The 13,539-nt window shown below is 30.2% G+C and overlaps 1 protein-coding gene across 1 annotated transcript in view; it reads left to right on the top strand.

Annotated features, from left to right (window-relative positions):
* The window catches only part of LOC148233973 (PDF receptor-like), a 109,311-nt gene extending 98,204 nt beyond the window's left edge, over positions 1–11,107 (top strand). The window contains exons 9-14 of the mRNA XM_088187292.1: positions 2,333–2,402; positions 2,953–3,038; positions 3,225–3,405; positions 7,748–7,881; positions 8,040–8,135; positions 10,454–11,107. Of these exons, the coding sequence (XP_088043418.1) occupies positions 2,333–2,402; positions 2,953–3,038; positions 3,225–3,405; positions 7,748–7,881; positions 8,040–8,135; positions 10,454–10,466 (580 nt within the window). The 3' untranslated portion in view covers positions 10,467–11,107. The remainder of the gene's footprint in view (positions 1–2,332; positions 2,403–2,952; positions 3,039–3,224; positions 3,406–7,747; positions 7,882–8,039; positions 8,136–10,453) is intronic.
* The last annotated feature ends 2,432 nt before the right edge of the window (positions 11,108–13,539 follow it).

The raw sequence follows: 13,539 nt of genomic DNA, 5'->3' as shown, positions 1-13,539 counted from the left end.
AAAAGAAGGAGAAAACTATCTATTGAGACGGAGTACCTTGAGTTTGCTTTTATATAGTCGAGGCCAACCGTGCATAACATATATAAACCATCACTGAATATTTACGGCAGTTGCATCGTTTTTTTATGAATTATTGTTTAAAATATTAGTCTTAGTTATAATTAGTTGATGAGTTTAAAATTAAGCGAAATATAAAAGGTTTAATTAACTATATGCATAACATATAAATATAAATTTACGTGATTCAGGTCACTTACTTCAAGTCCTATATCAATATTATCTATAAATAAATACCGTTATAAAACCAGAGATCAAAGAAACACGCCTGATCTTAAAACTTGAAAAACGAAAATAAACGATCGATCAGATCTTCGTAAAACTATCAAGAAATTGCGGAAAGAACTTGACAGTTCAAGATTGCTTGAAGAAACACGGAATTTAAATTGTGTACGAAATATAAATATAAATAATCTTCAACATGACTGAATTTAGATCTAAAAGAAAAATTCTATATGTATTTATATATTAAAAATAAGACAAGTGTTTCAAAATGGTTCACATAAATGTCAGCTCGACCATTAAAAACAATCGTTTACATACACATAAACATTTTAACACACGTAATGTACACTATCACACATAAATTGTTCTAGTTTCTCGTAGCTATCGTCGTTAACATATTTGTGTCAAATAAATTCGTTGAGAAGCTGGATGGCTCATATACAGGAAGCGTTTTAAAACAAAGGGACGCAATCGCGATTTTTGGATTAAAAATATAAAAACAATCATCATCTTCCAACTTGACTGTAATTCCATACAAAGGAGCCAGAGAGCCATATGGAACACGGAAGTGACACGCGTTCCGTATAACGAAACCGAGCATTCTAAATGCATATTTAATCTTCATCTCTGCCTGAACGTCCTCGATGGTTCAACTTATAAGGAAATTTCATCAGACTACAGGTATTTTTATAAAAACAGCTAATCCACATTTGTGCGAATACTCCGAAACACTTTCAGGTTATCAGCATATAATAAACAGTCAAAGTACTCTATTGCCATATGAATGTCATTGTTAAAGAAAAGAGCAGAAAGTCCTAATTGAATCCATGCAATACTCCAGAACATACTGAAGCCATTTAGGTATCACGAGAAAAAGCTAACAAGACCGTCGTGAAATTTAAGTTGCTTAACTTTCGAAAAAAAGTTCATGAGAAACTTTATCGAATGAGTCAGTATAAACCACGTCGACCTGGATTTAAGAACCAAGGGGCTTGCTCTCTGCCTTCGAGTGGCATATGAGGTTAGTGACTAGGACGACGCGGACATAAACCGTGTTGCTGGTCCACTAGAGCTTTCCGACTGTGAGTATGGATACATTTGTGAAGAATTATATCAAACAACGTAGCAGGTGCCAAAGTGTGATATTTTACGTTCTATTTTATTTTATTTTGGACCCCTCCGTCTAAAATAAACCATTGATTTTATATTTTTTCTTAATATATTATTATTTTGTATGCAATACTATATTTTTATATTTTAAGTTAATAATAAACTACACATTATTAATAAGTGATATATCGATTTAATGATACGATAGTTTTAATTATATGTCATTTTATTAAAAAACTCTGGTGATAGTAATAATAATATTTTGATAGCTTTGCCACTACCCTTCGAATACCATTATTGAGATGTCTTGAATATGTAAAGATATATAGTTTACTTTATTTTCTTTTAAATAAATAGAACAATTACGTAATCCAAGCTTTATTCGGACAGTTATTTGTGCGAAAAATAAAGTTCCATCTGGTCACATAAATCAACTTTAATTAATAACTTTATGACCATAGCAAATAAGCTATGTACCTCACATTTAAAACGTTTCTCCTTGTAAGAAACCTATTTTTTATAATGTTAAAATTGATAATCATTATCGATAATGAAGAATAAAACACACATATACGTTATTTTGCGATTTTCAATTGCATGAGTTAAGTTAATCTATTAAATCTTATTTTTAATTATTTATCAAAAATTGAATGTTCTCAGATTTATTTACAATATAACATGAATAATGTTTCACGCTGTTATTTACTTGAATTACATGATCCCAATTTAGTTAAATTAACATCTGCTTCGTTGTTCGAGCCTTTAAATATTCTGAGCAAATGTGCTATTTATTTCCAGGGACGGTAAAGGTTGTAATTATAAAATCAGATGTTTATAATTAAATCGTTTTTAATTTCATGTGCCTTACAACAAAAGGCGTAATTGATTGTTTGTAATATTTTAAATAGGATATATAAAATAACGTCGTGTCTTTTAACAGATGCTGGTGGGGATATAATCTGAAGGCATCCTACTGGATTTTGGAAGGACCTCGTCTTTTCGTCATGCTTGTAAGTAGATTTACTATTGACATTTAGCTCAAAGAATTTATATTTTTTTTAAAGTAAATGCAAAGTATTTTAAAACGTAAATAAACTATTTTATGGTAAAAAATTCATATTGATTTAAATAAAATTTTAAAATTCCAATCGAACTGTTGCATATTCAATAGCCACTATAGAATGCTCGGTTTCACTGATTTGTAATAAATATTTACAAATATTGTAATTTTGCACTTGTACAATGTATATTGTAAATTATTTATTAGAATTCGAGGTAGCTCTCAAATAAATAGAAATAACAACAAATAGATTATCGTTATCTGAGTTTAAATTAGCTACGATAAGAGCTTTAAAATTACAATATCAATATAGAAACAAATTAAAATATTCATTACCATAATAATTATACCATATAAAGCAAAATATGTGTATAGCATATAAATTCCCTTTCTAATTATAGCTAAGCTATCGATCTTTATCCATATTGTTATATAACATTACAAAAAATTGTACCTTAAGCACAATTTCATCAAATGCTAATTTATGTTCCATATTTCAGATCAATTTCGTTTTCTTGTTGAACATCGTGAGAGTGCTTGTGATGAAGTTGCGGAGAAGCCAAGCTAGCGAGATCGAACGTGTAAGGTGTGTACCAAAACAAGCGATTCTCAAATCTCGATAAAATAAATTAAATGTAATACATTACGCGCGATGTTAATTAAAGTTAGCAAGCGAATATTATGCGTAATTGTTTTTAACAAACTTAGATATTGGTATGCGTATAAATTTCGAATGTGTTTCATTTATATTTTTTTTATATTTTCATAACAGGAAAGCTGTACGCGCTGCAGTCGTCCTTCTGCCCCTCTTGGGAATAACCAATATCCTGAACATGACAAACCCTATTGAAAAGTCTCCTTTAGAATTCGCCATTTGGTCTTACAGTACTCATTTCCTCTCATCGTTCCAAGGATTTTTCGTCGCATTTCTGTACTGCTTCCTAAACGGAGAGGTGAGCTTAAATCGATTTATTAATAAAATAAAATAAGCGTTTGCTATCAAGCGACTTTTGTGCTATTATATTTATTTTAAATTAAATATATTGTTAATTAATTAATTTATATTTAAAATATGTATTGCGAGCTTCATAATAAACGCACAAAAATACGATTAACTTTTAAAATTTATTGTTTTTATTTCTATTCAAAAATATAAAGTTTTGATTTATAAATACTATCAATTATATTTGTATTTCTTATTGCGATATAATACGAAATATAGCACATATATATTTCCATATTTATGTAAAAATATATTTTTTTATTTTTGTATTTTTCTCCGACGCGACGTTTCGCCAAAAATATCTTGCGGCAACTTCAGGAGGTTGCTTGAGTTACAAATTAAAATTATCATCGCATCTCGAAAGAATTGATTTATTGTAACAAAAAACACGGTTTAACACTATGAGCCTAAATTAAAATAGACATTTCTAAGCACATTTAAAATGCGTTGTAAATTATTATGTGTAATATAATTTATAATCAACAGATTTCAAATTAAGTTTTAACAATAGTACATTTTTATAAATAAAACTTGAACTGCGCTATTCATTGGACTCAGATATTTTAAATGCAAAAAAAAAATTCTCAGAAGTCAAAAATTCACGTCAAAAGCAATAAAATCGTTTTGGCGCCATCTCGCATTTCGAAACGAAATAAAGGTGCATAAATTCTAGTACGGCCTAGATACGTTCCACGAAACTTGGCCGCTAAGCGAAAAACCGTATAACGAATCAATTATTCTAATACAAATTCATACAAATTCAATATGATCGGTTCCATATTTGTTAAAAATGTAACATTGTTTATCATTTAAAATGCATTTTATCTTTTTATTTCATTTCAATTAAAAATCCATACATAACAAGTACATACATTTGTACATAAAATAATAACAGACTCCAAAAACCAACAATAATCCATAAACAAAAATGAAACAACTTCATGTTACATAAAATATGTGTATGAATACATATATAATTTTTTTTTAAATGGCTTTAATCTGAAGACGATAAAGAAATGGTAACCTTCAGATCACTGTCGTTCTCATTTTTCGCTGGTAAGGATGGGCCTGGCTTAAAAAAATTGCCCAACGATGTTTGTCTTGCCTTTTTGTCTCTTTCGTTCTTCAGTGATTAATAACAGCTAATGGCTGAGTTAATTCCTCGAGAAACTTTAGCACTACGTTCGACGTCAGGATCGTTTTCAAGGAAGATGTGTATTCCTTGTTCGAAATAGGAAAAAGCTTTTGACAATTTTTTTGATGTTAGCTGTTTGAATACAACAGGCTCTGTCTCTTCATCAAATGCCGGTTCTGCTTGCAATTGAATGAGTTCCTTATATGAAAGGGGTTCCCTATCAGCTTCAAGTAGATCAAGCACATCACGTTCGTTCAAATCTTCAAAGTCGAGATCATGTGCTAGATCCAAAATGTTTTGCCTAATTTCAGGAAGGCAATTAACTTCCGCATCAGTATTTTTTACACATTCTGGCCATATTTTTTTCCAAACATGGTTCATTGTTGTTAATTTTAATTCCTTCCATGATTCACTGATGCTGTCAACAGCATCCTTGATGTTATAGTTTTTCCAAAATCTTTTAATTGAAGATTTACCATCGGTTTCCCTTATAAGTTGTCGTAAAGTTCGGCGTAGGTAATATGCCTTAAAAGTGGCTATTGCACCCTGATCCATTGGTTGAATCAGAGCTGTTGTATTTTTCGGAAGGTACTCAATCATGACATCTTCAGATAGTTCGGATAAATTAGTAGGATGCCCTGGTGCATTATCCAAAATTAGCCAAGCCTTGTTGCTTAAGTTATTGTCTCGCAAATATTTTTTCACTTCTGTGCAAAAGTGATTTTTGAACCAATCCTCTAAAGTAGCTTTAGTCATCCAAGCTTTCTTGTTGGATCTCCATATGACGGGTAATTGATTTTTATTTAGTCCTTTAAGAGGCCTTGGATTTTCGGACAAATATATTAAAAGTGGTTTTAGCTTAAAATCACCCGCGGCATTTGCACCAAGTAGCAAAGTTAATCGTTTTTTAGACACCTTATAACCAGGCGCAGATTTTTCGGTTTTTGAAATGTACGTGCAATCAGGCATTCGCTTCCAATAAAGCCCTGTTTCGTCTACGTTAAACACTTGTTCAGGTTTATGACCACCTCTTTCAATAATTCCCTTTAAAATGTTGGGATATTCCTTAGATGCGGCCTCATCGGCGCTAGCTGCTTCACCTTTCATTTTAAAATTATGCAAATTAAATCTATTTTTAAATTTTTTAAAAAATAGACATTGAAAAAAAGTTTTTTTGCCGTTATAGCGAAACATTTTAGGCCGTAAATCGAAAACGTGCCTTAATTGAAGAGGGCCGTTATAGCGAAAGGCCGTTTAAAGAGCGGCCGTATAGCGAGGTATGGGTGTATTTTTTTATACTAAGATTTTTTCAAATTTAATTCGAGATAGTATTACCGAATATTAAAAATTTAAATAATCAAATATTTAAATATTCGATTAAAAACCATAATCGTAACGCATTAGATTTACTTGTCAGGCCTTAATTTTAATATATAAAAAAATTTAAAAAATCAACAATTAAATTTGGAGAGAATAAGTTAATGATTTAATTTATATTATTAATTAAAAGTCTTAAAATATTGCTTACAGCCTCAAAGTCAATCGAGTCGATTCCATTAAACTTAAAAAAATTAAGAAATGCGAAGTCATTGAATTTTTTTTAAATCTATTATTTGACAATTTCTTTACAGAAAACCATTGATACTTTTCAAATATTATAATTTCGTATTTTTCCTGTCTATATTTTCGGACCATGTGAAAGCAAGCAGATGTAATGGTTCTTCGTAAACTGGGCACGAACCCTTTGCCATTAATAGTATGAAAAATATCTACACGGGCTTTGACAGAAAAATTATTTTTAAAACAAATAAATTTTGCACTGCAACAAAAATGTCACTATTTTTGGCAATATTCTGACAGTTTCATCTCAAACAAGATACGCAAATACATTCACTTTAATAATTCAAAATTGCACTCTAGCATTTTAGTAACACTGTCATGGCACTGATGTCTGAAATATTTAATATCAATGACCCTCTTCTATGTGCTGTATTGATTCGATAAAATTAATGAACCTTTTTTTGATGGAACATTTACTGTGATATTAAATCTTAACATATCTTACTTTATCAATTGAATTTTATTAAAAATAATTTTCTCCACTCTACTGGCAAATAGAGCTATTAATTATTTTTTAATGTTATTCAAAGTAAGTTATTTTTCTTTCTAAATGTTTCATGGCTACTATATGGCAGTGTATTTTAATATAATTAATTAATAACGTCAAATTTTTTTTGAAGGCATAATTTTTACTATGTGAACAATTCATACGAAATTGAATGTTATATGAGTTTCTTAAAATAATTCGACTTAAGAAAATGTCAAAGATAATTTAAAAAATATTGAACGAAAAGTTGAATTTAAAAGGCTTTATATCATCAATCTTATTCTACTATGACTTTGTAAAAATAGAGGTATTGGAATATTTTTAATTAAAGCCTACGACATTTCATGCTTTTATAACTAAAAAATTTACCGAGAGGTGGGAAAACTTTATATCTTTAAAATTAATTAAGATTTTAAATCATTAAAATAAAACTACCAGATACAAAATTTGTGAAACAAATATTTTTTATGTACTAATATTTTTGCAGAAAAGCTGTCAAAAATTGGAATCATCGAAAGATTGAATCGATATACATATATAGTTGATATATAATTTATAAAATTTAATACCTAACATTTTGAGTTTTACAAAAAGCACTTCAACGCTTTCTTAAAATACATTAAGATTGTTTATATAATGACCTACAATTTTCCATGCTTCCCCAGTTTACATAAGTACCTCATAAACTTCAAAGCCAGTAAAACATTTCATTAAGAATCACGTTAAATGCTCTATGCTTTATCTGCAACACGATGTTACACCGTGACTTAAAATGTACTTTAACATGCAATAAATTAATTCAAAAGCAAGAAATCTTATGTAAATGTAAAAGTTTTTTTCTCGAAATGATCATGATCATTAATAATTTGTTTTCACTGCTGCAGTATGAACCGCGATTTTACGATCAATTAAAGCGTTACATTATGTACCTTTTGTCTAGTATCATTTTCTTTAAAATCTATAAATTTAATAAGCGCTCTGAAGCGACTTACAATAATGATATGTTATCCGCAATTTTGGTACAGACGAGATTTCTTATTATATTTATAGGTTCGCACTGCTCTAAGGAAGAGGTTCACTTTGTACAGAGACCTGAGGGAGCAAAGGAACCAAGCACGCAGGACCTCCGCTTTCCATTTTTCCACATCTGAAGCCACTAATCACAGAGAGTTGCTCTCGATTTGGTAATTACATTTTTGTGTTTTATTCATTGATGTATTATATCTACAATATTTGTATCGTATCAAACTTTGTGTTGAAAATTTCATAGCACTAGTGTTTTCATTAAGGAATATAATGTTTGTACGTTTACATTCATCAATATTATTATTTTTTTATTTAGTGTTCCCCCGAGAGATATCACCCCTGTAGTTTGCGAACTCCACAGTCGCGACAAGCCGGTCATCATTGAAATCTTCCAAGAAGGCGAGCTTCCTGAGTAAGTTTATTTAAATATGTTACATAATAATACAGATAATTGAACGCTTAACAACAAAAATGAACTTAATTAGGTCGTTTGTAAAGTTTTGCAGCAAGTTTAATTCTTGGTCGATTAGTTTTACGTTTATTAGAATCTATTTTGCTTCTGCAAATTGTAAACTATGTCTTTATAATACGACTTTTATTAATCCACATCAATACAAGTTAAGAGCAGCGGAGCCATTGAAACTTAATACACTCATAGATACGTTCTTCAGAAGCCCCGCGTAAATAGAAATCGCGTAAAAAAGGCAAGGAATTCATACAAAAATATAATATAAGATACGTCAGATTGATGAATATAGGTTATGTACGTACGAGGTGACGTGGTGTCAAAACGCATCAAAACAAGAAATACATTGTTCTACAGAAATAAAACTTCTATACAAACTGTGTATCGAAATTTACGTATTCGTCAAAGACGTAAAGAGTCTGAAAGCGATGGAACTAGGGTAACCATTAAATGCCCAAAAAGTGCGCATTGTGGTCAGGTGGCGTCATTGAGCCGTACTTTTTGAAAAAGATCGGACTGTAACATTCAACGGTGAGCGTTATAAGAGCATGATAAACGATTATTTATTGTCACGAAATTGAAAATATTTATGTGGAAGACACGTGGTTTCAACAAAATGGCGCAACTTTACACACATTGAGTGCAACGTTGGTTGATTTGCATGGTTATCATACGATTTAAAGCCGTTGAGGTTTTTTTGTAGGGTTACGCTAAAATCGTGTCTATTTTTCAGCACCTAAAAATTTTTTATTGTTCATTAATGACATATAAACAGCAATAGAGCATTCAGATTTTTTATTATATGCAGATGACTTGAAAATTTACAAGAAAATGCATTCGATTTCTGATTCCCTCGACCTACAGGAGGATCTCAACTCTATATGGAAATGGGCTTGCTATAACCAATTGCCTTTCAGTGTAAAGAAATGTCACACAATTTAATTTTCAAAGTCATTAACGCTGGCAAAATATTCATTCCATCTAGGCGGATATTTTCTGGAAAGGTTTTCTTCAACTAAGGATTTAGGAGTGACTTTCGAAGAACGTTGGAAATTTAGCCAGCACATTGCAGAGACTCGTAGCAAATCCTTAAAAATGCTCGGTTTTATCTTGAGAAATGCGCGTTACTTCAGGAATACTTTAGTATTGCGCACTCTTTATGATACTCTAGTCCGCAGCATACTAGAAACTAGCTCCATCATTTGGATCCCAGGCGTAATGAATCAATGTAATGAATTGAAGCTGAAAAAAGTACAACGTAAATTTCTTCGATATTTATACTTGAAGGAATACGGGTATTATCCGTTCTTGTTTCCCAGTGCTTTTATTTTGGGATGCGTTTCTTTGTCGACTCGCAGAAGTGTTTATGTAATTAAACACTTCTGGAAATTGCTCAAGGGCATCGTAGACAATCCTTCAGTGCTCGAGCAGCTTCAAATGTGGGCTCCTGAAGGTGGTTATAGTTCTCGGTCGCGTCCACTATTCTTGCCTGTTAAGTCTAGAACTAGAGCACTTGCCAACTCTTCTCTGGCCAAGGCTATTTATCTGCTCAATTCTGTCCATATAAATATTGACATTTTCTCTTGCACATATGGAGTTTTGGTTCAGTTCGTATGAGACAATGCACACCTGTTGAGGTGATTTGTCTCTGTTGTTTTGTCTTGTTTATATTTGTATGTATTATGATGTATTAGTACTTTTGACTATCGTGACGCATTGGGTTTGCCTATCAGGTCACGATGGTTATAATTTTATTAAATAAATAAATAAATAAGTATGGAAGTCAATGATATGCTTAGTCTTTTGACTGGCTGAGCTTTTTTGCATTCGATACCGATCCGCCTTTTTATTTAAACACATGAAGATGTGGCAACCTTGCACTTGTCATTTTGCATTCAATATGTTGCGTTTGTCATTTTTTTAAAGCCGCAAACAGCTATTGGGGATGCTTTTAATATTATCCTTCGGATCTCTGATCGTTAAAAACACGAATGGCATCTTGTTTATTACGCTTTTAACACGTTTACGAGAACGTCGACTCGCCGATGGTCCCCATCTGTATTTTGGAAGTGAAATAAATAAAAAATACATAATCAATGAATTTTTCGTTCTTATACTAATGATTCACAATTTCACACACGAATATTTGTATCTCGGTATTTTCACATCGATTAAATTTCATTGTTATGAAACCTATAAAAAACATCGAACTTCTAGGCCCAAAAAATATTGTAAGTAATAATAATAATAATTTATATTTTCAGGACGGAAGTATAAGGGTTTCAGCCAGACTTTGTGTCGTTCAAGATCAGAATTAAATATGGACAAGTTATACAAGAAATTAAACGGTCTTCGGAACTGCAAATCAACTTTTTAACACCTTTTTGCCCCCAAATTATATTATAAATAAAAACAAGTATTTTATAATCGTATATATACACATATGTAAGTGTTCATATGAATACTTTGTTTACTCTGAAATTATTTTTATTATACAATATATATTTATATATAAATATTAAGTAATTTATTTACTATACAAAAAATATTTACAATTTGATCAAGACATATTTTCAGTACGTATCAGAGTTGATATTTATATATATATATATTTAATTAAACTATATTATAGTATGGTAATCATTGATGTAAATCCACAGAGCTTGAATTATTATATTTTTCGCAGTTCGGTACCTTGTTAACTTCATGTGCATAAGAAAAGTTCATATTTAGATTGGTAAAGCATTAAGTCAAACATATCCGGCTACCGTTGGTAGAATTTCAAATATCGGTGATTACCTGTTCTTAGTTAAATACAATTTATTGATATATAACCCTTCTGGACTATCTATATGTGTCTTCTTATAAGCATTTTCTTAATTTGACTGTTGTCAATCAATGAACCTTGACTTTCTTTTTTTACAAAAATATGCATAACTTTCATTAGCTAATAGATCTGATCTCTGCATATTTAAATTATCGGACTAATGACAAACGATTCACTTTTTAAAGAATACAAGTACATATTGCGATATACATAAGTAAATAAATTAACTCTCACTCACCTGAAAATTGTAAGACATAACAGTAGACACGTTTCTGTACATTATCAATGCATAAATGATGTATTTAGATTTACGCAAATAATGAAAAATGGCATTCCGAACTGCATGGTACAATTGTTGGTATATTATAAATATTTTACCATGGTAAAATATTTATAAATACCAGATTGTTTAAAGTAGTATATCACGTTAAAAAGCTTTGTGTTACCGTCTGTTATGTTACAGCTGTAGATTTACGAGATTAAGAATATTTACCATTGATGTTAATGTTGTGAAAGTTTAATTATATTGTGTGTTATCATAGTTATAAAATAAATTATGCTATATTGAAAAAGAACTTGCTTTTGTTAAAACATCGATGATTAACGTCAACACTTTCTTTGCCTTGACGAAGCTGCTTTAAGATGGTTTGAGACTGAAAATTAAGAATAAACGAGAAGAGAAAGACCTTTTTAAAATTTACGATGCACTCGATCGAGTGCATGTGTAAAAAAGTGTAGAGTATAAATAAATTTGATATAAAATTTTGGACAGGAGAGAAAATTCATGGACAGGTCGCATTCATATCTTAATTTGCTTAAATTACGTTATTTTTACATGGAATTTAAAGTCAATTTGATATGTTTATTATTATAATAATTATTACTATTTAATAGATAATTATACATAGCACGTTTATTATTAGACGCATGATCACAAATCATATAGTAATAGTCCCCAGTACGTGTATTTTACGTATGACTGATTTATTGTGATGTAATTTTATTTATAAACTAAAAACATATTTCTGGCAAATATTTATTTTTCAATCTCAAATCCATAAGTAACGTATACGCATATATTTTTTGCTACAACATCATATAACAGAATTTTATTTTAACAAAAGCTTTTGCATAGGTATTTTTTTACAAGAAAAATGTCAATATTTTCCCTTTAAATGATATTTTTAATATATATGTATCTATAAATTATATTTATTGAAATGAATATATGTATACAATTACAGTAAGATTTTAATCAAAAATTTTAATTAATCTAATTGATTTATTATACCCTGTGTTAACTGTTAATTATTATTAAATTTTATATTAAATCAACTCACTCTATGAAGTATCATAAATAAAGTCACAGTTATTACACATGACTCTTAAAGCATGTTTATGACTTCTCTATATAATGGGACAGTCAATCGTTCAAGATCAGCGTCCAACCGGTACACAGTGGAAAAGTTTTCACTGAATCAGGGCTCGAAACATTTTTTGCATACCGGAACAATTCAGAGATATGATAGTGCTAATTTAAAATTAGCTGGAGCTGAACTCCGGTTTGATTTGGTCCATTCCGAGCCCAGCATTCAGTATATAGACAGTCACATTTATACTCTTAGTGATACGGTGTAAATGCGACTCATAAGTATTTATAAAATTATGTAAAAAAAATGTAATTATACATTAACAGTCATAGCATAATGTCAAAAAGTGTTAGTTAATAAGCCTTCTTAGATCGTTTCGGATTTGATTTTGTGTCAATATATTTAATTGACGTAGATTTTACCAAAGGGGATCAATGGACGGAATGCTGATATGATGAGAAGATATATTTAGCTACCGTAGTAAAAAATTATATATCATTATATTGAAATTAGAGTTTTGAACATGTGAAACCGAATTGTCGACTTTAGCTAAAAGTCCATGATACGAATATTCTCAACTGAAATCTATATTTACTTCGTGAAAATATTAATGAAAAATATATTTATTATATATTACATATATTATATATTTATGTTACTATACTAATATATTATCAACAATTTACCATTATATGATGTCGTGCTTACTAATACAGTTATAAAGAGATGGAGAACCTTTTCAAGTTGAATACGAATATTTATTCACTTTAGAATATCTGTTAATTTAAAGTGACTCAAACCATTCGATGACATTGTTACTCTTTGTAGATAAAAACATATCTAGATTCATTTAAAAAGCCAACAAGGCTAAAGGTTCCCCATATCTATGATAAATACTGTTAGATCATGTATTTACCAACTAGTAATTTTGAAAAATGTTATAACACTAAGAATTCAATAAATGTTTAGAGATTGACGTTGCAATTACTCTTTTTATTTCGTATCCTCTCCAAATGATATATTGTGAGACGGCCGACATGTGTCACACGAAAAAATAACAAAATTACAATCACCTACGGATGTAAGTGCTCGAGATCATCATTCAAGAGAGAGAAGCTCACCCAAATAGCTACTACTCCACGGGTAAGAATAT

The sequence above is a fragment of the Plectrocnemia conspersa genome, unplaced genomic scaffold (assembly GCF_051122295.1).
Source record: "Plectrocnemia conspersa isolate PC_06_02 unplaced genomic scaffold, ASM5112229v1 ptg000006l, whole genome shotgun sequence".
Lineage (NCBI taxonomy): Eukaryota > Metazoa > Arthropoda > Insecta > Trichoptera > Polycentropodidae > Plectrocnemia > Plectrocnemia conspersa.
Note: the sequence above shows the minus strand (reverse complement) of the source record. Positions and strands in the feature narration are given on the sequence as shown.